Source organism: Ahaetulla prasina, chromosome 11 (assembly GCF_028640845.1).
Source record: "Ahaetulla prasina isolate Xishuangbanna chromosome 11, ASM2864084v1, whole genome shotgun sequence".
Lineage (NCBI taxonomy): Eukaryota > Metazoa > Chordata > Lepidosauria > Squamata > Colubridae > Ahaetulla > Ahaetulla prasina.
This window is the reverse complement of record NC_080549.1, coordinates 20,971,400-20,992,633: the sequence shown is the minus strand read 5'-3', so window position 1 is coordinate 20,992,633 and position 21,234 is coordinate 20,971,400. Positions and strand designations below refer to the sequence as shown.

Below are 21,234 nucleotides of genomic sequence, written 5' to 3'. Positions count from 1 at the left end.
CCTTCTGATGAAACTAGGACTTGATTTCTTTTGCCCAGTGTTCAGAATTGCCTTCCAATTCTTGTATTTCACAAGCCTCCTCAAAAACTGTGAAGTTTTAGTCACAACGATCTGGTTTCTATGTACCAATAAAGGAGAATATAAGATAAGATAAGATAAGATAAGATAAGATAAGATAAGATAAGATAAGATAAGATAAGATAAGATAAGATAAGATAAGATAATATTTGTAGCTCAGGGTTGACATGAGGGCTCCTTGGTGCTTTCTGAGCTTGGTTGTTTTCTTGCAGATGTTTCATGACCGAACTAGGTAACATCATCAATGCTAGTAAGGAGTGGGGTTTGTTCTCAATTTATATGCTAGGTCAGGGGTCCTCAACCCCCAGGACACAGCCCACTACTGGGCCTTGGCCATTCAAAGCCATACTGTGGAAGTGGCAGGCGAGCACATGTGCATGAGTCCCCACTTGCGCAAACCGTGGGCATGCACGTGTACCTGCGGCTTGCACAAATGGAGCTGCACACACACACACACAAACAAATTTGCCCGCCACTCACGTGGAATCATCCCTTCCTCCACCACCCCCTAGCCAATCTGCAAAGTCAGAAAGGTTGGGGGACTCTGTTCTAGTGGCTTGAACCAAAGTCAAACCAGTGATTCCTAGGTCCTTGCAAAAGACTACTTCCAATGCAACTTGAGGCTACGCAACTGAAACAACTACGGTAGTTAGTTGCTTTTCCTGCTTACAATTCTCTCTCTCCATTGTCCTTCTTTTGGTAGTTTGACTCCTGTTAGTAAGTTCCTTGGGAGAGAGATTGGTCTTCTTCTGTTCTACATACTGTAATATGCAAAGTGCTTTTGAGGCTCTATCAATTAAGGCAATTTGGACTCCAGATCTAGAGACCTCTAAGTAGGAATATCTGGTGCTCTCTGGATCAGGGGTCTCCAACCTTGGCAACTTTAAGCCTGGTGGACTTCAACTCCCAGAATTCCCCAGCCAGCTTTGCTGGCTGGGGGATTCTGGAAGTTGAAGTCCACCAGGCTTAAAGTTGCCAAGGTTGGAGACCCCTGCTCTGGATCAATATTGGTAAAATAAACATCTTGCTGTGTTCCTCTTCCTTCTTCTCTGCAGGGGACAGAGGTGTCCGTGGTCCACCAGGACCTCCCATTTTCAGACCTCCAGGTCTGAGCCTCAGATTCAAAGGGAACCGAGGAGATCCTGGATTGGTGGGACAGAGAGGATTTCCAGGGCCAAGAGGTATGTGTTTGGCATTAGACAGTAACATCCATTTTACCTGCTTGTCTTGAACTACTGTATTTTTCGGACTATAAGACGCACTTTTTTGGTCTCCCAAAAGGGGGCGAAAATGTCTGTGCATCTTATAGACCGAATATTGCTGAAGCCCTGCCCACCCGCCAGCCAGCCATTTTTTGGCCTCCGCATACCTTGTTTTGGAGACTTTTTTCAACCTTTTTCAGGCCGCTTTTTTTTTTTTTTGGCCCATTTTCGAGGCTTTTTTTGGCCTGTTTTTGAGGCTTTTTTCAGCCTGCTTTCCCCCCCTCCAAAAAAAAACAGGCCTAAAAAAGCCATGAAAATGGGCCGAAAAAAGCCTCAAAAACAGCCCTCAAAAAAGCCCCAAAAATGGGCTGAAAAAAGCCCCAAAAATGAGCCAAAAATCCTTGAAAACAGGCCAAAAAAGCCCCCAAAACGGGCTGAAAAACGGGCTGAAAAAAGCCCCGGAAACAGGCCAAAAAAAAAAAAAAAAAGACTGGAAATGGGCCAAAAAAAGGCCCCAAAAAAGGGAGGCCAAAAACTTTATTTTGTTTTTTTCCTCTTCTAAATTTAGGTGCGTCTTATAGTCAGAAAAACACGGTACTTAGACAATGATAGGTGACCAAGCTGGCTTTCTTTGTCCAGTTGCCCTTGAGATACATTGGAATCACAACTCCCAACCAGTCTAGGCCAGAGAAATCTGCTCTTCTCCATGACCCTGACTGTTTTAATTACAGTTAGGTGGGAATCCCCAAATCTCCATCTGTGGGAGACTTGTTTTCTTCTAATGGCTGTACGTGTGACAGAGAGGGGGAGTCTAATCTTTAAACAGTAGCTGTGGAAATCAAGATGCTGGGTTACATTTTCCAGCAATCCACCACAAAGGCAGCATTTAAGCACAAACGGCAACTCAGAGCTAGAAGTGAAATATTTTGAAGATGCAGGGAGGACCATCAAAAGAGAACAGAACCATCCTGCCTTTTCTATGAATTTATCAGAGTTTGTTGCAGAAATTAAATCCAGAAAGCACGCACAGGTAAACTGATTCAGCAGGATTCATTAACTTCTTTATATACATATAATACATGAAGATAAATGTACAATACCAATATAGATTCTTCTTCAACGTAGTAGCAGTTACAAGCAAAACACAAGGCAGGAGAGAACAGTTAGTTTCATTTCAGCAGAGCAGACTAGTTTCACTTTCTCTGCACAGACTCAGAAGCTGCAAGGCTAAGCCCCGCCCACACTTCTTACCAGTTTCAGTTTCAATTCAGCAGACCCCATTGGCTGACCTAATTGCTGTGCCTATTCATTAGCTGGCCTTGTTACCATGTCTCCATTCCAGTTCATGAATATTCTGACAAAATTTGTGGTTAAACCCCTTGGAAAACAGAATGCCGGTATAGGCACTGCCTGCATTATGAATGAGAAGTCTCATTTTTATTGCATTTTCTCCTTTACCATGTCAGAATAGGCTGATGGAGGGCAAGGTGAAATCTCAGTGGTGCAGTGGTTAGAATGCAGTATTGCAGATTAACTCTGCCCGCATCCTGGAGCTCGGTCCTGGTGCGGCTCAAGGTTGACTCAGCTTTCCATCCTTCTGAAGATGGTATAATGAGGACCCAGATAGTTGGGGGCCATATGCTGACATTTTAAACCACTCAGAGAGCGCTGTAAGGTGCTATGTGGCGGTATATAAGTCTAAGTGCTACCGTTGTTGCTATCTGCCAATGTGCACTTTTGAAGAAGCATTAGACACAGAAAACTCTTAATTATTGCATCATCTTCTTTATTAGCATGTAACTTATCTCAAAATAGGCTGATGGTGGACAAGGTGAAACCTGCCAGTCTTCATTCTGAAGAAGCATTAGACACACTATATCAGAGGTCCCCAACCTTGGCAACTTTAAGCCTGGAGGACTTCAACTCCCAGAATTCTCCAGCCAGCTGGCTGGGGTATTCTGGGAGTTGAAGTCCTCCAGGCTTAAAGTAGCCAAGGTTGGAGACCCCTGCATTATATCACGGTTTTACATTTCTTTAGGAGAAAAAGGAGCCCCAGGTATCCGGGGGCAGCCTGGGCTTCCAGGGAGAGCTGGATCACCAGCTAGAGAGAAAGGACTGCCGGGAGACGCAGGTTTTCCAGGAACGTTTGGTCCTCCTGGGCTATTGGGACAAAAGGGATCTCGTGGCATCTCGGGGTTTCCTGGAATGCCTGGGGGAAGTGTAAGTATCCTTTCTCTTTTTTCTTTTTACACCTGGTTGTGTGGGAAGCGCTTCCATTGTTCTTCCAAGTTCAGTGGTGACCACCCCTTTTAGACTTTTGGAGTCTTAGTGAACTCTTACCAATTTCAAGATCCTTTGGGTCCTTCATGTGAGTTTTTGTTGTGGCCTGTTGGCCCCTCTAACAACTGAATCAGATGAGGCCACGTGGGAGTCAGGGCCAGCATCAAGGCAACCTGAGAGCTCTGAGGGGGAAGAGGCAAGGGAGCTGTCAGAGAGAGAGAGAGAGAGAGAGACGTGGAGCCTGGACCATCTATCAGCCCTCAGATGGAGAGTCAACAGCCCCTAGGTCTGGAGGTGGCTGATGAGGAAGAGGAGGAAGAAGAATGCGCAGAAGGCAGAGGAGAGGAGAGCAGTGGAAATCTGTGGGCCAATCCTAGGGACGGAAGAACTATCGCTGCTAGCGAGGCCCCACCCTAGCTCTGGGGATAAAAAGGAAGGGGGCGGAGATGAATAGATATGGCAGACAACTATTCATCTCCCGGGCGGGACGGACTTGTTAGCCTGCGGTGAGAGAGAGACTTTTTGCGGGGCCAGCTGGAGCTCCTAATAAAGGAATCATTTATTTAACTACAGAGGGTTTGTCGCGTTTGGGAGCCAGATCAGAACAGTTTTGGTCCATATCTTTTTGATGAGGTGGATTGCCAGAAGTGTCTCCAAATAAGAAATCAAAAACTGGAGTTGGCAGTGACCCTGCAGGCTTTCTTTCCCAGTCTCTAAAATCCCTACCAACTACATTTTCCCCTCCAAATGTTGTATATACTACAGGTAGTCCTCAACCTGCAACATTTCATTTAGTGACTGTTCAAAGTTACAAAGAAACTGAAAAATGTGACTTATGACCATTTTTCACATCTATGACTGTTGCAGCATCTCCATGGTCATGTGATCAAAATTCAGATGCTTGGCAACCATCATATTTATGATGGTTTTAGTGTCCCAGAGTCATGTGATCCCCTTTTGTGACCTTCTGACAAGCAATGTCAATGTGGAGACCGGTGTTGTGTCACTGTCCTCACTTTGGAATAACGAGCTGGCCTACAGCCAGTGGATACACAGCTCCTATCAGTCCTGGCCGAGAAAACGCAGCTGCCTGCCAAAAAGTTCAAACAGATTAAGACTTCAGCTCACTTCGACACGGTTCAGCTAATTTGCTTCCCGTGGAACTGAGAGCAGTCCCAAAACTTTTTATATATCCTGTGGGGTGGGGCTCCTGCCCCACCCTTCCCTTTGATGACGCCATCTCTCTAATCTTCTGAAGTGTGGGTCGATCCAGGCTTGATTAGTATGATTATCAGCTGCATCTGTAGGCGTAGCCTGAGGAAGGGAGGAATCAGGGGATGTCGGCCTCATTACGTCCTCCGACTGGCCTGGTTCTGGCTCCTGGAGCCGCGCCAAAGGAATCGGTGCTTCTGAGGTAAGCCTTACCGGCTTTTCCCCCTCACTCTCAGAGTCACTTTCGGGCATGGGGCCAGGTTCGGGGGCTGGAGCCACAACAGCCGGATTCACTTAACAACCATGTCAGTCTTAACAACTGCAGTAATTCTCTTAACAGCTGTGGCAGGAGAGATCATAAACTGGGGCAAAATTCACTTAAAAAATGTTTCACTTAGCCACAGAAATTTTTGGGCTCAATTCAAAGTCGTAAGTCGAGGACTACCTGTATTAAAAACATTTTGTGGCACCTTGTGAGTTTTCTAAGCTTGTACATTTCAGTCAAGCACCACAACACTGAAAAAAATGACTTAACAGCCATTTTTCACAGTTACGACCTTTGCAGCATCCCCCTTGGTCGCTGTAGTGGTTTCAGATTGCTGGTGGTCACAAGAATAGTCACTGGAAAGGAGCTTCCTGTCTGGATACTAAGAGGCCAATCACACTACCACGAAAGCTGATTTCAGGGTTAATTGCAAGGCTGAAATGCTCTCGGTTCAGACCAAATAGCCCAATTCAGTAGTGATGGTGGTGGGCGGTTCATAGAACCGGTAGCAAAAATCTCTGCTCCCCACCTATGCCCAGCTGAGCCGCGCGATCATCAGAGGTGTTTTTTTTTACTTTTAAAAACATTTTTTCTTCGGCTGAAAAAATGCTTTTAAAAGTAAAAAAAAAAGCCTCTGAAAATCGTGCGGCTCGGCTGGGATTGTCAGAGACTTTTAAAAGCATTTTTTCTACAACCTCTTTGGCCGAAGAGGTTGTAATTAAATGCTTTTAAAAGCCTCTGATGATCAAGCACCTTAGCGGGGATCGCCAGAGGAGCCTGTTAAAAGCATTTTTTCTACAACCTCTTCGGCCAAAGAGGTTACAGAAAAAATGCTTTTAAAAGTTTTTTTAAAAAAGTTGGCCACGCCCACCCAGTCACATTACCCGCCAAGCCACGCCCACAGAACTGGTAGTAACAAATTTTACATTTCACCCCTGGATAATTGTGATTATGACATGCCACTTCCTCCAATAGGGTGCTGAAGGTATTCCAGGCTCCCCTGGTGCCCCAGGAATTACCGGATTGCGTGGTCCAAAAGGTAAGTCATTGATGTGGTCTTGCTAGCATCTTTTAAAAAACTAACCACAAAGGGGTCCTTGAGAAAGGGAAAAGAATGAACTGATGGTTTATAGATAAAAGGGTAGATTAGGGAAAGAAGGAAGCTTTGATATAACCTTAGAGAGAGAAGTAAAATATAAATGTATTTATAACAACTGTTAATTAAACGGAGGGGACGCGGTGGCTCAGGGGCTAGGATGCTGAGCTTGTCGATCGAAAGGTTGGCAGTTCAGCGGTTCGAATCCCTAGTGCTGCCGTGTAACGGGGTGAGCTCCCATTACTTGTCCCAGCTTCTGCCAACCTAGCAGTTTTGAAAGCACATAAAAATGCAAGTAGAAAAATAGGGACCACCTTTGGTGGGAAGGTAACAGCGTTCCGTGTGCCTTTGGCATTGAGTCATGCCGGCCACATGACCACGGAGACGTCTTCGGACAGCGCTGGCTCTTCGGCTTTGAAACGAGATCAGCACCGCCCCCTAGAGTCGGCAACGTGAGGGGACCTAATTAAACGGAAACCACTTCTTTTTTATTCGTTCTTTTTCTTTTCTTTATACTTCCTTTTTTAATAGTTCTTTTTCACTTCTGTATTACTTTTTTTCCATTTCTCAAAATTCATATTGATTACGGTCTTGGGGGGAGGGAATCCTTTAGAAATGTGGAAGAGAAAACCCCCAAAGGGTTTTCCAAGAAAACTCTGGATGTGGGAAAGTGTTGGTGAATTGTCAGAATTGCTGAGACCGAAAGCAAATGATTTTCTTTCCCTTTTCAGGTGACCGTGGGGAATCCCGAGGAATCCCAGGTGGTGTGGGACCTAAGGGCCAACGAGGCGACCGAGGGTTTTCAGGTAAATAAATCAATACCCTACAATGACTCAAGGAAGGGCAACTAGTCGGATTACCTTAGATTACTTTTACTAGTACAGTCCGCCTGTAGGAGAACAACAGGCAGAGCTGGGAGCTTAACTCCAAGCACGTCATCAGCTTAGAATCATTAATATTGCCACAAACAGTTCATGAGACCTTATGCACCGAAGGCAAATTCCTTGTGTGTCCAATCACACTTGGCCAATTAAGAGTTCTATTCTATTCTTCAATTCCATTGAACCTTTATCTGTTGCCAATTTAGTACTGAACTTTAGTTGCCTAGGTTCTTGTGTCTCAAAAGACTCGGGCAATAAGTCTTTTGAATTGCAACTTCACTTATGGTCCTGATCCTTTGCTCCTGACACCAACTTTCTTAAGGAATCAGTGTTAACTTCCTGAGGTTCCTTAGAAATGAGTGAATGAATGTCAGTACTTGCCAACTGAACCCCATGTGGTTCCACGGTATAGTTGGGTCAGGTGATTGTAGATATGCCTTAGGAACAGACATTTGTCAGTTCAGCCTTGCCATTTCTGGCTAAAAAGAGAGTAAATTCCCATGAATTTCATGATTTTAGAGGTTTTTTTATCCCATAGATAAAAAATACCAAGTTCATTCATCTTAGAGATATGAAAACCTGGGTAAAAATTAGACAAGGGTATAATTTTTCCTCTCCAAGGATTTCCTAAATTGGGGAAGATGGCAATTTAATGGCTCGTCTTATGGTTTTTGAAGGTATACCGGGTGTCCAAGGAACGAAAGGTGACCCAGGATATCCAGGAGGTCTCGGGCTAAATGGACAGAAGGGTGCACCAGGTAACCCTGGACAAGATGGACCACGAGGTAACCAAAGCCATTTGTTTTATCATGTTTTGGGCCGAGACATGTCATTTGCAAGATGGATCTTTTAATGCGGAGGGATTAGCAGTTTTTTTTGCATCCAGAAACTTCTCCAGAACTCTCACAAAGATGCCTGCAAAATTGAAGGATACATAAATTCTCATATAAGAATGTCCAAATCTCATCATTTCCTTTGTCTTGAAAATCTCCGAAGGTCGGTTGAAAATACACCACAGAAGAAGAGGTGGCATATCACATTTAAGTTGTTGCCACAAAACTTTGTACCCACATAGTCACCAAGAGTTTACCTTGATTCAGGGAAGACTTGATTTATCCAATCTGGCTGAAACTAAGGTGGATTCAATTTGGTCAGTGCCTAGATGGGAAAACTCTGGAAACCTTCTTACATTGTTTTATGTTGTAACTAATACAAGCTAAATAAAATTTAAATAAATGCTAACTACTTAATATTTTGATTCTGTGCTTCCATTCACTAATTCAAAATTTATGTCCTTGGAACTCATTTCATTGAATTCCGTTGAGTAAGACAGCCAGCTTCTGAAGGTTTTAACATTGTGGAGATATATATTCTGCAACTTTGGGAGCTCAATTTTAAATAATTCTTTGTTTTTTCCCTTTAGGCTTCCCTGGATCTGGTGCTTCAAGGGGCAACCCAGGTTTTCCAGGTAATCCTGGGCAACGTGGAGCTCCAGGATTTCCTGGAGCTCCTGGCACGGCAGGACCAAAAGGTTTGTTTTGCATTTTGTGCTTGTTCTTGAAAACCTCACTTCTAGAGAAAAGCTTAGATTGTGGGTTGGAATGCCAAATCAAATCTTGCAAAGATTTTTGGCATAACACTGGAGATGGCTCAGTGGATCATCCAGCTGGAGAAGTATGGTGAATTTCCTTCTCCTTCCTTTATTAACAGCAATTGGGAGTTAGCAGTGGGATCAGGGAGGAAACCCACAATTGATGACTGCTAGGTGTCTTTGGTTCACCAATCCCAACAGGCTATTCCTACTTCAGGGTCGATTAGCTGGATTTATACATGAAGGGGACATAGGGCAGAGTTTTTCATGACATCGCTTGGATGAGCAACAAAATGTTTCACATTAACAAAGTTTGGTCCAATCACCATGATTCAACCTTTAGACACTTTGGCCTGGATGATTGAGTCTTCACTGACATATAGGACAGGGTCTTACTGTATAGCAGGGGTCTCCAACCTTGGCAACTTTAAGACTTGTGGACTTCAACTCCCAGAATTCCTCAGCCAGCTTTGACTTTCCTCAGTCAGCTTTGCTGGCTGAGGAATTCCAGGAGTTGAAGTCCACAAGTCTTAAAGTTGCCAAGGTTGGAGACCCCTGCTGTATAGGATTCTAGTTCCAAGATTTTTGTTTCAGTTTTTTGTTTTGACATGCAGTTGGCCAGGATTTCTCAACTTCCTTGAAAAACCTGTGTGATCTTGACATTGTCTAGTATTGTATTATGTCACTGAATTGATTTTTGCCTTCGAAGTTACCTTTGTAAGTTTTCTTGCAGGTCTCTTGGCCAAACAACTACTATGTTCCTACAGTAAATAAAAACAATAAACATACAGCAGCAGTAGCAGCATTTTCTTAGTGACCGCCAATATGGTATCAAACCTTCTAAAATGTCTCTACAGGATTCCCAGGATTCCCAGGACTGACCGGCTTAAATGGCTTACCGGGCACCAAAGGGTCTCCTGGAAAACAAGGTAAATCAAAAAATCCTTAGAAACTTCCACAGTATGATCCTGTCAATTCAAATCCTGTTCCTATCAAATCCTGTTCCTGTCAAGAGTGACGTTCTTCAAGGCAGCGTCCTTGGACCAACACTCTTCATACTTTACATTAATAATCTTTGTGACCATATCGCAAGTAATTGTGTTCTCTTTGCTGACGATGTCAAACTATTTAACACCACAGACAATACATCTATCATGCAAAAAGACCTTGATCATCTAACCACTTGGTCTAAAACTTGGCAACTCCAAATTTCAACCAGCAAATGCTCAGTCTTACATATTGGAAAAAAGAACCCAAACACTAAGTACATACTTGATGGACATTACCTTACAGATGACCCCCCCACCCCGTTAAAGACCTTGGAGTTTTCATGTCAAATGATCTAAGTGCCAAAGCCCACTGTAACTACATAGCAAAAAAGGCTCTAAGAGTTGTAAACCTAATCTTGCGTAGCTTCTTTTCAAAAAAACACTACACTACTAACCAGAGCATATAAAACATTTGCTAGACTAATTCTAGAATACAGCTCACCTGTTTGGAATCCTCACATCTCTGACATCAATACAATTGAACGAGTCCAGAAATATTTTACAAGAAGAGTTCTCCATTCCTCTGAAAACAACAAAATACCTTATCCCACCAGACTTGAAATCCTAGGCTTAGAAAATTTGGAACTCCATCGCCTTCGACAAGACCTAAGTTTAACTCATAGAATCATCTATTGTAATGTCCTTCCTATTAAAGACTACTTCAGCTTTAATTGCAATAATACAAGAGCAACCAACAGATTTAAACTTAATGTTAACTGCTTTAATCTAGATTGCAGAAAATACGACTTCTGTAACAGAATCATCAGTGCTTGGAATACTTTACCTGACTCTGTGGTCTCTTCCCATAATCCTAAAAGCTTTAACCAAAAACTTTCTACTATTGACCTCACCCCATTCCTAAGAGGACCATAAGGGGCGTGCATAAGCGCACAAACATGCCTACCATTCCTGTCCTATTGTTTTTCTTTTCTTCTTCCTATATATATATATATGCTTATACCTCCTAATATTTACTCATATATATGTTTATATACTAATATAATCTTTTTATGTGATGTTGTGACAAAATAAATAAATAAATAAATAAATAAAATGATCAAAATGTCAGGATTCCAAGTAATACACCCATAACAAACAGACCTTCAAGGCAGGATGATACCTCAAAGAACAGTTTTCTTTGGTATATCATATTGGCACAGGCTGGTGAAAACCGACTCTGAATGTTCCTGCAGTTTTCACCTAATTAAAAGTTCATTTCCTTCCCCAAACAATCAGTCACATGGTCCAATCAAGGTACTGTCTGGTTGCCTGGTAACTTCACTCCTCCTCTCTCTGACCACCTGTGGGAATGTCCTTGGTTCCCAGTATTTTGTTTTGGCTTCAGGCCCCAGCTATCTCTATTGCTCCCTCCCTATCCCTTAGCTCCAGTGTGGCAACACTGAAACCTCCAAATGGCCTCGGTCAGGTCAGCTTCGGGGTTGACACAAAATACAGTAATATCATCCCCCAAATGGTTCCATTTTGTCCAACCTCTGGTACAATTGTGTGATTCGAATAGAAAAGAATTTCTGTAGTTCAGGGTTGAACTGTGGAGTTCTTGGTGCTTTCAACCTTGATTGTTGGCTTGTAGACATTTCATTACTTAGCTAGATAACCTCATCAGTGCAAGTCACATTAATCAAGGTGAGTGACAAGCACTGATGATATTATCTGTTAGGTAACAAAACATCTGCAAGCAAACAATCAAGTTTGGAGAGCATCAAGAAATCCACAGATATGTGAGTTGAGACTTTTGGGTGGTGATGTCGTCAGCTATGTTTTGGCATTTGACTGCTCTTTGCAGAAGCATCTAAAATCCTTGGGCCCTTCAAATCCTTTTCCTGCAGGTTCTTAAAAGCCGTGTTTTGCTTTCTCCCACTTTGCAGCCAAATTCTGAAGTATCAGAACTACAGAAACAGGAGAATGTTTTTCCAGCTTCCTCAGTTTGGTTCCCTGTGATTTATTTCAATCATCAAGGATTGCCAGTTGTTAATAAATAGCATCTGGGTGAAACTGGGATTCATGTTTTTTTCTGATTTTATTAGGCCTGAGTGAAAGTGGACTACCTGGATCGGCAGGAATTCCAGGTGTCAAAGGTCAACGAGGTGACCCAGGTTTCCAGGGTGGAGCTCCTGGCCTTCGTGGACCAAAAGGACCTGCAGGAGAAATGGGTAAATAATATAAGTTGCAAGAGAGCGAATACTATAGTTCAGGGGTAGTCAACCTTTTTATACCTACCGCCCACTTTTGTATCTCTGTTAGTAGTAAAATTTTCTAACCACCCACCGGGTCCACAGTAATGCGCCATGTATCCCCTGGCTTATGTCAAGTGCCTGATCTTCGGACCTTTCGTCGTGAGCTAAAAACATTTATTCATTCAAGCAGGACTGGCATAAATAGTTGATTTTAAATTGGGGTTTTAGTAATATTTTAAATTTTTAAATTTTTTAAATTATCGGCCGTTTAGTAATAGTTCATTTTAAATTCTTTTAATTGTATATATTCTGTATTTTATTTTGGCTGTACACCGCCCTGAGTCCTTCGGGAGAAGGGCGGTATAAAAATTTAATAAAATAAATAAATAAATAAATAAAATAAATCGTCATCTGCACATGCCTCTCGCGCATCGTGGATTGGGTTTGGGGGGGGCGCCGGCTACCAGCTCTGCTTGTCTGTTACAACTGGGTGGTGTGGGGGAGATGTGCGAGCTATTCTGGGACGAGGCTCTTTTGTTTGCGGCCACACTATAGCGCCATTTAGTTTCACTTACGTAATATGAACTAAATTTATGCGCAGGCAATACAAATAGTATATTTTCAGATATTTAAACTGTCACGGGGAATTTTATGAAAACCTAATGAAAATGTTTTTAAATAATGCTATGGATCGACTATTTTTAAAACAAATATTGGATTATCAAATAGCCTATGAATGAATAGAATGTACTATATATTTTCTTTTTTCTTTTCTTTTTCTTTAGTATGGAGAAGGGGAGTTAAGGTTCTAGGGGATGGATGGGAGTCTATGGATAGTTTGTGTATCCTAGCTTATGATTGTTAGATATTATACCCTGTATATTGCTCTGGGAAGTCTTGTGGGGGTGGGGGGATTGGGTGAAGGTGGGAGGTTGGGAGGGAAAAGGGTGAGGGTTGGTAGGAGGAGGAGGGGATGTATGGGTAAAAAATTTTGTAAAACTTTTTAATAAAAAAAATGCTATGAAAATTTTTGTAAAAGTCAATTAAATTAAAAAAAAGGAAAGTGCTTCAGTATCGGATAAAACCCCTACCGCCCACCATGAAAGCTGGAATGCCCCCTAGTGGGCGGTAGGGACCAGGTTGACTACCACTGCTAAAGTTGAATAGCATCAAGAGCTGTAACAGCATTCAAATTATCATGAATGATGTCAAGAGTTATTAAGATTGAGATGACCCTGATTCAGATCTTACCTCCATCTGAACTTGTCGTGAAGATACCTAAAGGACCTCTTTATTCTCCACTGCAAAATAAGCCAAATGAAATTTATAGGACTGTTGTAATGAATACTCTGCTCAAGTATAAAGAATATTAATAAATATTCAAATACTCAATATTTAATTCTAATAGATTATTTACTACAGTCATTCCACCCAAAAGGGAAACTTAAGGTTCCCGTTTCCCTTCAACAATTACCTTTTTAAATGGAAAGATTTTAAATTTGCTGAGATTGAGGAAAATATCTTCTTTTGAGGGCTCAGATAAATTCACTCGCAGAATAAATCTTGTAAAAAAAAGGCAAGCCTGATGCCTTGTGATAACATGAACAAACCCTGAACATTTGTAGCTCCTCTGAGTACGCCCAGTTCATATTTGGTTGCCTTTTTTGAGGGAGAGAGATTGTCCACGGATGCTGATACTTACCCTAACAGAATTTTTTTTTATTTGCATTTATATCCCGCCCTTCTCCGAAGACTCAGGGCGGCTTACACTGTGTCAAGCAATAGTCTTCATCCATTTGTATATTATATACAAAGTCAACTTATTGCCCCCAACAATCTGGGTCCTCATTTTACCTACCTTATAAAGGATGGAAGGCTGAGTCAACCTTGGGCCTGGTGGGGCTTGAACCTGCAGTAATTGCAGGCAGCTGCTGTTAATAACAGACTGCATTAGCAGCCTGAGCCACAGAGGCCCAATATTCCCCTCCTTCTCTTTCCCCTCCTTTTCCTTCCTGTCCTCCTCCTCCTCCTCCTCCTCCTCCTCCTTTTTTCCTTCTTCCTTCTTCCTTCTATTTTACGAGTTCAGGTGTCAAAAGGTTCTTGCACTTCTGGTGGCCACAATAGGTTGCCTTTGATGTTGTCACTCCATCCTCTGGGTCTCCCTCGTCTTTTGGGCCTTTTCCTCTTAGCAGAATCAGCAGTTTCAAATTCAACACGGCCATCACTTAGTCAATGAATGTGCATTATCTCTTCCAGGCTTTTATTTTCCCTACAGCAATATAGAGTCTGGGAAAGTTTGTTTATGTCATTGTAGGTCTTCCTGGAAGCCCAGGTTTCACTGGTGTGCGAGGCCCCCCTGGCATCTCTGTGCCTTCAAGAGTTCCTGGGAAGCCTGGTGATGCGGGACGTCCTGGAGAAGATGGGCTGCCAGGTATGGAAGGAGCGAGCGAGCTTGGGGATGGGTTTTTACAGGAAGACTTCATTTACAAACCTGCTGGCATAGCCTCCCTTGTGCAAGTTTGACTTAACATATGTGAACCTAAGCACTGTAGCTCAGGGGTGAAATGCTCCCGGTTCGGACCGGATCAAACGATCCGGTAGCAACGGGGGCGGGTAGTTCGGAGAACAAGTAGCAAAATTCCCTGCCCCACCACCACCCCGCCCATGCCCATCCAATCACCCAGGCCCCACTTGCCTACTTGGCAGCTTGCTGCTTCTTTCGGGCTCGCTCGCTGCCTTGCTTTGCTTCGGCTGCTGCAATCAATTGCATCAGCTAGCAACTGAATCTGCCCGCCTGCAATCCATCTCATCGGTGAGCAACTCAATCTGCCTGCCTTGTCCCTTAAATTGGGTAAGTAACTGGGGGGGAGCTTTAAAAAAATAGTTAATTGGGTTTTTTTTTAGGAGTTTTGTTTTTTTTAGACATAGCAATTTAAAGTTAAGGAAGTTTTAAATTTAACTGCTTTTATCTAAAAATATAAATAATAAAATAAAATAAAATAAAATAAAATAAAATAAAATAATAAAATAAAATATTTGTGCAGCTTTCTGAGATTTGATGTGTTTCTGTAGTGTTTCACTCTATACAAACACACAACATTTCACAAAGCTATATGTGGCATTTTGTGTGTGCGTGTGAGTCAGTTGTGTTGTGTTGTGTGTGTGTAAAGTGTGAACGTTGGTTTTTGAGCTTTTTGTGGCTGTGTGAGGTTCCTGCTTGTTGCAGGGCCCATTTTGGGTGAGGTGCAGCTGCTTTTACATTGTGTGTGAGTCAGTTGTGTTGTGTGTGTATAAAGTGTGAAAGTTGGTTTTTGGTACCTCTTATTGTTTTGTGTATTTGTTTATTATTTTTATTATTTATTGTTATTAGCCAAGCCCACCCAGTCACCTGACCACCAAGCCACACCCACCAATTAAGCCACGCCCACAGAACTGGTAGGGAAAATTTTTAGATTTCACCCTTGCTGTGGCTAATAAGTCATGATTTATGATCTAGAGCAGGCGTGTCAAACTCGGGGGCCGGGGGCCGGATGCAACCCATGGGCTGCCCTTGAAACAGTAAAGGACCAGCCTGCAGTGCCTCTGCCAGTGAAAACAAAGCTCGGGAGGGCCACATGCGGCCCTCCCAGGCTCCATTTTCAGCTGCAACGGCTTCCTGTCACCCTCGGCAGGGGGGCTGTGCTTTGGCCGCCACAGACACCCCTGACACGAGTGACGTCATGCTGGCCACGCCCACCCACCCCCCTGAGGTCAAACACAACAACCCTGATGCGGCCCTCAATGAAATCGAGTTTGACACCCCTGGTCTAGAGTAGTTGCAAATTCAGCCAATTGTCATTTATTTAATAACCATGACTGAATACACTCTGGTTCAAAAAAAAACAAAAACCCTACTTTAAAACATAAAAAAAGAGGATAACGTAATTAGGAGTAGAAATAGAAGAACAAATAGGAAAAAACAAAAATTGTGGAAAGGAAATTGGGTACACATGTATATCTAAGTATATATGTAAATAAAATAATTAGAATAATATAACATATTATAGTGAAATATATATATGATATATTAGAAATATATGTATAAACAATACATTAGGATAAGAGAGAGAAAATGTATAAGTATTTATTACTGATGCAAAACTGTTGAAAAGAAGAAAGTGTTAATATTTTTTTGCTTTTTTTAAAACTGTTCAATAAAAATTATTTTTTAAAAAAGAGGATAACTTAGCTCAAAAGTTCACATGGAAAAATTAAGCTGGATCATGAGATAATGACCCTGGTCACATAACATGCTACAAATCTAGCACCTGCATTCCCAGGACATATTAAACTTGGTTAGTTGGAGCTTAGCCTGATGAACAAACTCAAGCCCCAAGGTTAGCTTTTTATTCAATTTATTGCTGAAACCTAGAATAATAGTTTAATTCAATGCCAAGCATGCTTGGGAAACAAAGCTAACATGTGGTTCCAGGTCTTTTGAAGTCACTAATTTCTGAGCTCTGGTGGATTGTCAAGTGTTTGAGCCTATCAGGAATGTAATTCATGCTGTCTCCAAATAGAAGAAAAGTTATGTGCTGTGGTTATTGTTTTTATTATGGTTGGTCGCCAGATGTTCAGATCCTATTTGGCATTTTTATCCACCTATCGAGTCCATTCCAAGGACTTGAGATAGGCAGATGTTGAAATTGGATGGTATGAGTGACAGGATATACGGTAACCTGTTCCAAACAACTCTGACTTTTGCAACCGACTGATGGTGGATTTTGCCAATGCCAATCATGTTCAAGTGATGCTCCAGATGTTTTGTTATTTTTATTAACCTCCTCTGAAGGGCCAAATGAAAGTGGGATGAGATACTTTCATTTGATGTTTTGTACATAAAGTGGCCGTGTTGGAAGAGCTACTTTTTAATACAGGTAGTCTTTGTTTAGCAGCTGCCTCATTTAGCCATTATTCGCAGGAAAATAATGTGATCAGTCCTCACTTTTATGACCTTCTCAGGTCTGTAAACCAAAGGAAAGCTGAAGCCGGATCATAAGCACAGTTACAGTTTCACTTAGCGACCAAGGGGCCACTCCCAATTATGGTTGATAAATGAGGACTACCTACAATCATTTTTAAAGGGGCCTGTCAACAACTTCCTAGGTAACGCATGGACACAATTTCAGGATTTAGAACTTCTGGAATGAGTTAAGGGTATTTTGTAGAGCAGAGCTCCCAGCAGACCAAAGACTGATTGGCAAAAACATCTCCTTGGTTCTTCTTCGCCCAGGCTTCCAAGGACCTCTTGGGCCACCAGGGCCACCGGGCCCAGCCTTCAATCAAGGTGATCGAGGTAATCCAGGCCCCCCCGGTCCTTCGGGCTTTCCAGGCCTCAAAGGCAATGCAGGCATCCCCGGACTTAATGGATTCCCTGGTGCATCAGGTTTCAAAGGTAAGGAGATGTAGTGGAATGTAGTCTGGATTCCCAAGAGGGAGGGGCTGCATTCCAGGTGAGCAAGAGACAATGAAGTTTAGATAGTTTGTGTGGGTGAAAGAGGGTGAAGATGGTTCCACCCTAGGTGTTCTCAATAAATGTTTAATGGTGTAAGTATTTTATTTATATTTACTGACAAAGAAATAAAGATTTACACCATCTGGCAAGGTGGATATCGAGGTAACTTCAGTGTTTGTCAAAATGTTCTAAAAGAGGAGAAGCTGCTGAGTCTGATGAATTTTCAGTCCTGCCTAATTTAGAAGCCAACCTCTGGATCTTTCTCTTTTCTTTCTCCTCAGGACTCAGAGGGGACCCAGGTTTCATGGGAATGCCTGGGAAAGATGGACCGCTGGGTGATCCAGGTTTCCCTGGGCCAAAAGGCAAAGCAGGCCTTCCAGGTAAGTCTTGGACAATGCATGCAACTCCAGATCAATTTAGTCCTCAATTTACAACTGAACATATAGCAATTATTTGAAGTTATGACTAACCTTCCCAGTTCCAAAGTTCCAGTGGCCTCCCTCCCTGCAGTCATATGATCACATTTTAGGCTCTTGACAACTAGGTAAAGGTTCCCCTCGCACATAGGTGCTAGTCGTTGCCGACTCTAGGGGGTAGTGCTCATCTTCGTTTCAAAGCTGAAGAGCCAGCACTGTCCGAAGACGTCTCCGTGGTCATGTAGCCAGCATGACTCAACGTCAAAGGCGCATGGAACGCTGTTACCTTCCCACCAAAGGTGGTCCCTATTTTTTCTACCTGCATTTTTATGTGCTTTCGAAACTGCTAGGTTGGCAAAAGCTGGGACAAGTAACGGGAGCTCACCCCGTTACACGGCAGCACTAGGGATTCGAACCGCTGAGCTGCCAACCTTTCAATCAACAAGCTCAACATCCTAGCCCCTGAGCCACCACGTCCCTCTGACTAGTACCCATTTATAGCATCCGATGGTCACTTGACCATGTTTTAGAGTGTTGTTGTCAAAACCCATCATTTACTTCTGATTTTCAGGAAAACCAGCCCATAGCAAACAATTAGTTGCTTTACAATCTCCACGTTCACTTAACAACTACTGCAAAAATAAAGTCATAAAGTTGAGTTGACGATTTACGACCATAATGGGCAGGCTCTATTATGATTATAAGTTGAGAACTACTGTACGAGCATCAGACAGATGATTGGCTATGTAACCATTTATGAGAGGTTATGAGGAAGCAGGCAAGGAATGGAAGAAAAAGCAGACATAAGTGATTCAGGGGCTGAAGGTCCATATCTCATAAATTGCAACTCAACTCAGGCAATGTTGAGCACACAATACGTCTTACTAAAATATCTATTCTGTAGTTCTTGCTTCCCTAATTTTACTGGACTTGATTGACATCATCCTAGAATCTAAAACCTAGATCCTAGAACCCCAAATTCAAGTTTGTTTTGAAGTTGAAGTTATGGTAGAGATGTTTACCAAGGTTCAGAATGTATGGAACTTTGCTTACTATATTAGTTCAGGAGAACTTGATGATCCAAAAATGGTCGCTGCTTCCCTGGGTGCTACATTTGGGGTTCCAGACAAACAGACGTGCCATTTTATAGGACATTCCTCTTCTTTGTCAGGAATCCTTGGTCTATTTTGGAGTCTTTTTTTTTTTACCATGGTCTTTTTTGAAAAGTTGAAGATGTGTTGAATTATCTATGTTGAGACATCTTTCACTACAGATTGAAGACAGGAAGAACAATTGGGAGGGAAGAATGTTCTACCCTTTAGCAATTCATTGCATGATTGTTGCACATTGTCCACTCTAATAATGACAGAAAAAGATGACCTTGGATTTTCTAACCACATTGGTAGGATACCCCGTGAATGTCATTTTACAAGTCATCCTTCCTCTGTGTGATACAGGTTTTCCTGGGCTGCAAGGAGCTCCAGGCCTAACCCAACCACCAAAAGAAGTCAGAGTTCCTCCTGGCTTACCCGGATTACCTGGAAATAATGGCAACCCTGGTTTAAATGGAGACCCTGGCTTCCAAGGGCAAACTGGACCACAAGGTAAAATAAGTTACACTGTCATAGAAATGGGGATATGCAAAGCTGGGATTCTGGAGAAGGTGGTCTCTGTTGTGACCCAGGGCCAAGTAGGTAGTAATAAACAGTCCGTGGAAAAACAAACATTATTCGAACAGCCAGGAATTACTTCATTCCCAGCATCGTTCAACTCAAAGTAAAACAAATGCCTCCCAACACAAATTCCTCAGTTATCTAACAAACCTTAGTCCAATTAGGCAAACTGCCAAAGGCCCTTCCTGGCAAAGGTCCAGAAGCCACAAAAACAAAGACATAGACGAAGCAGAAGACGCAGCTACCACGTTGTTTTCCAGCAAAGCTGAAACGCCGGTGCTGGTCTGTTTTAAGCCTTATGGGAGGGGCCAATCATCTCTTGGCCCTACTCCCGAGTTGTCCTTTTTGCTTGAGATGCTCTTGCCTTCTGGCAGCTCTTCTCATGCATGCATTAGGAACAGGCTCCTCCTGTTCCTCTGCCTCACTACTTTCAGTCTCTGGAGGCTCTGGAGTCTGCACCTCACTCCTCAATGGCCCTGGCCTCACCTCAGCCTCATCGCTGTCTGACTCTGTAGCCAGGTCTGTAGGCTGCTGATGGACCATAACAGTCTCTAAAGAATCCTTGGAGGATCGATCTTTCTGTGGTTCTCTACAAAGACATTCAGGCTTAAAACAGAATGCTTTGAATACTGACTTCTAAGAGAAACCCTAATGAGAGCTTGTTTTTTTATACTTTGTAAAAGCAGAATAACAGACTAATAGAGTTGGAAGAAACCCTGGAGGTCTTTTAGGCCAGCCTCCTGCTGAAGCAGGGGAACTTATACCATTTCATACAAGTGGTTATCCACTCTCTTCGTAAAATCCTCCAGCGATGAAGGACCCACAACTTCCAGAGGCAGACTGATTCACAGATTAATTGTTCTAACTGTCAGGAAATTTCTCTTTAGTTGGCTCTCTCCTTGATTAGTTTCCACCCATTGCTTCTTGTTCTGCCCTCAGGTGCTTTGGAAAATAGGTTGACTCCCTCTTCTTTGTGGCAGCCCATCAAATATTGTAACACTGCTATCATGTCACCCCTACTCCTTCTCTTCATTAGACTAGACATATCTGATTCCAAGCCAAGATAAACTGGTCTTCTTCTTCTTAAGGGTTGTGACTTCTGAATTGAAATGGTTGTCATAAATGAATGGGACAAAAATTTTATGTTCATGACCAGGTCCAAAAGGAAAAGCAGGCATACCTGGCCAGGTGGGATATAATGGCTTACCAGGTCCTTCTGGTGTGGTAGGAGACCCAGGTTCTGCAGGAACTCCAGGGCTACCAGGATTTGAAGGTAAGTTTACATATATTAGCATCTTTTGACTTGAAGTGCTATAAAAACTGTAAGATAACGACTGATACGATTTATGGAACGCTGCTGATGTGTAAATGCCAGAGAGGTTAATCTTCATAGAAGATTACTTTTCATCATCATCTTCATTAGATCCCGTGTACAGCACATTGGGCAGCAAGTGTTTTCCAGAGGTTTCAGTCTTTGGCATCGTCCCAAGAGAGATTAATCATCTTAAGATCTTTCTTAAGTGTTTGGCGCCAAGTTTTCCAAGGCATCAGTTGTTCCTAAATGGGACTTCTGCAAGACGGTTATAGCCTGTCCAAAGAGGGTGTATCAAAGTGGGGCATTCACAAAGACCTCTTGCTTTAAATGAGAGCCAATAACAGAATAACTGAGTTGGAATGGACCTTGGAGGTCTTCTAGTCCAACCCCCTTATACCTTATACCATTTCAGACAATTCATAATGTGATGTAGTTATTATAGACTAGAACCAGGGAAACTAAGTTCTGGTCTTTCATTAGACTCAAA

The 21,234-nt window shown here is 42.6% G+C and overlaps 1 protein-coding gene across 2 annotated transcripts in view; it reads left to right on the top strand.

Moving 5' to 3' along the window:
* Positions 1–21,234, top strand: part of COL4A6 (collagen type IV alpha 6 chain) — a 199,797-nt gene that overhangs the window by 174,550 nt on the left and 4,013 nt on the right. For both annotated transcript variants that reach the window (XM_058196534.1, XM_058196536.1), the window contains exons 30-42: positions 1,134–1,259; positions 3,319–3,500; positions 6,013–6,076; positions 6,865–6,939; positions 7,692–7,799; positions 8,438–8,545; positions 9,463–9,534; positions 11,700–11,825; positions 14,164–14,280; positions 17,122–17,283; positions 17,625–17,723; positions 19,217–19,363; positions 20,589–20,705. In XM_058196534.1, coding sequence (XP_058052517.1) covers positions 1,134–1,259; positions 3,319–3,500; positions 6,013–6,076; positions 6,865–6,939; positions 7,692–7,799; positions 8,438–8,545; positions 9,463–9,534; positions 11,700–11,825; positions 14,164–14,280; positions 17,122–17,283; positions 17,625–17,723; positions 19,217–19,363; positions 20,589–20,705 — 1,503 coding nt within the window. The remainder of the gene's footprint in view (positions 1–1,133; positions 1,260–3,318; positions 3,501–6,012; positions 6,077–6,864; positions 6,940–7,691; positions 7,800–8,437; positions 8,546–9,462; positions 9,535–11,699; positions 11,826–14,163; positions 14,281–17,121; positions 17,284–17,624; positions 17,724–19,216; positions 19,364–20,588; positions 20,706–21,234) is intronic.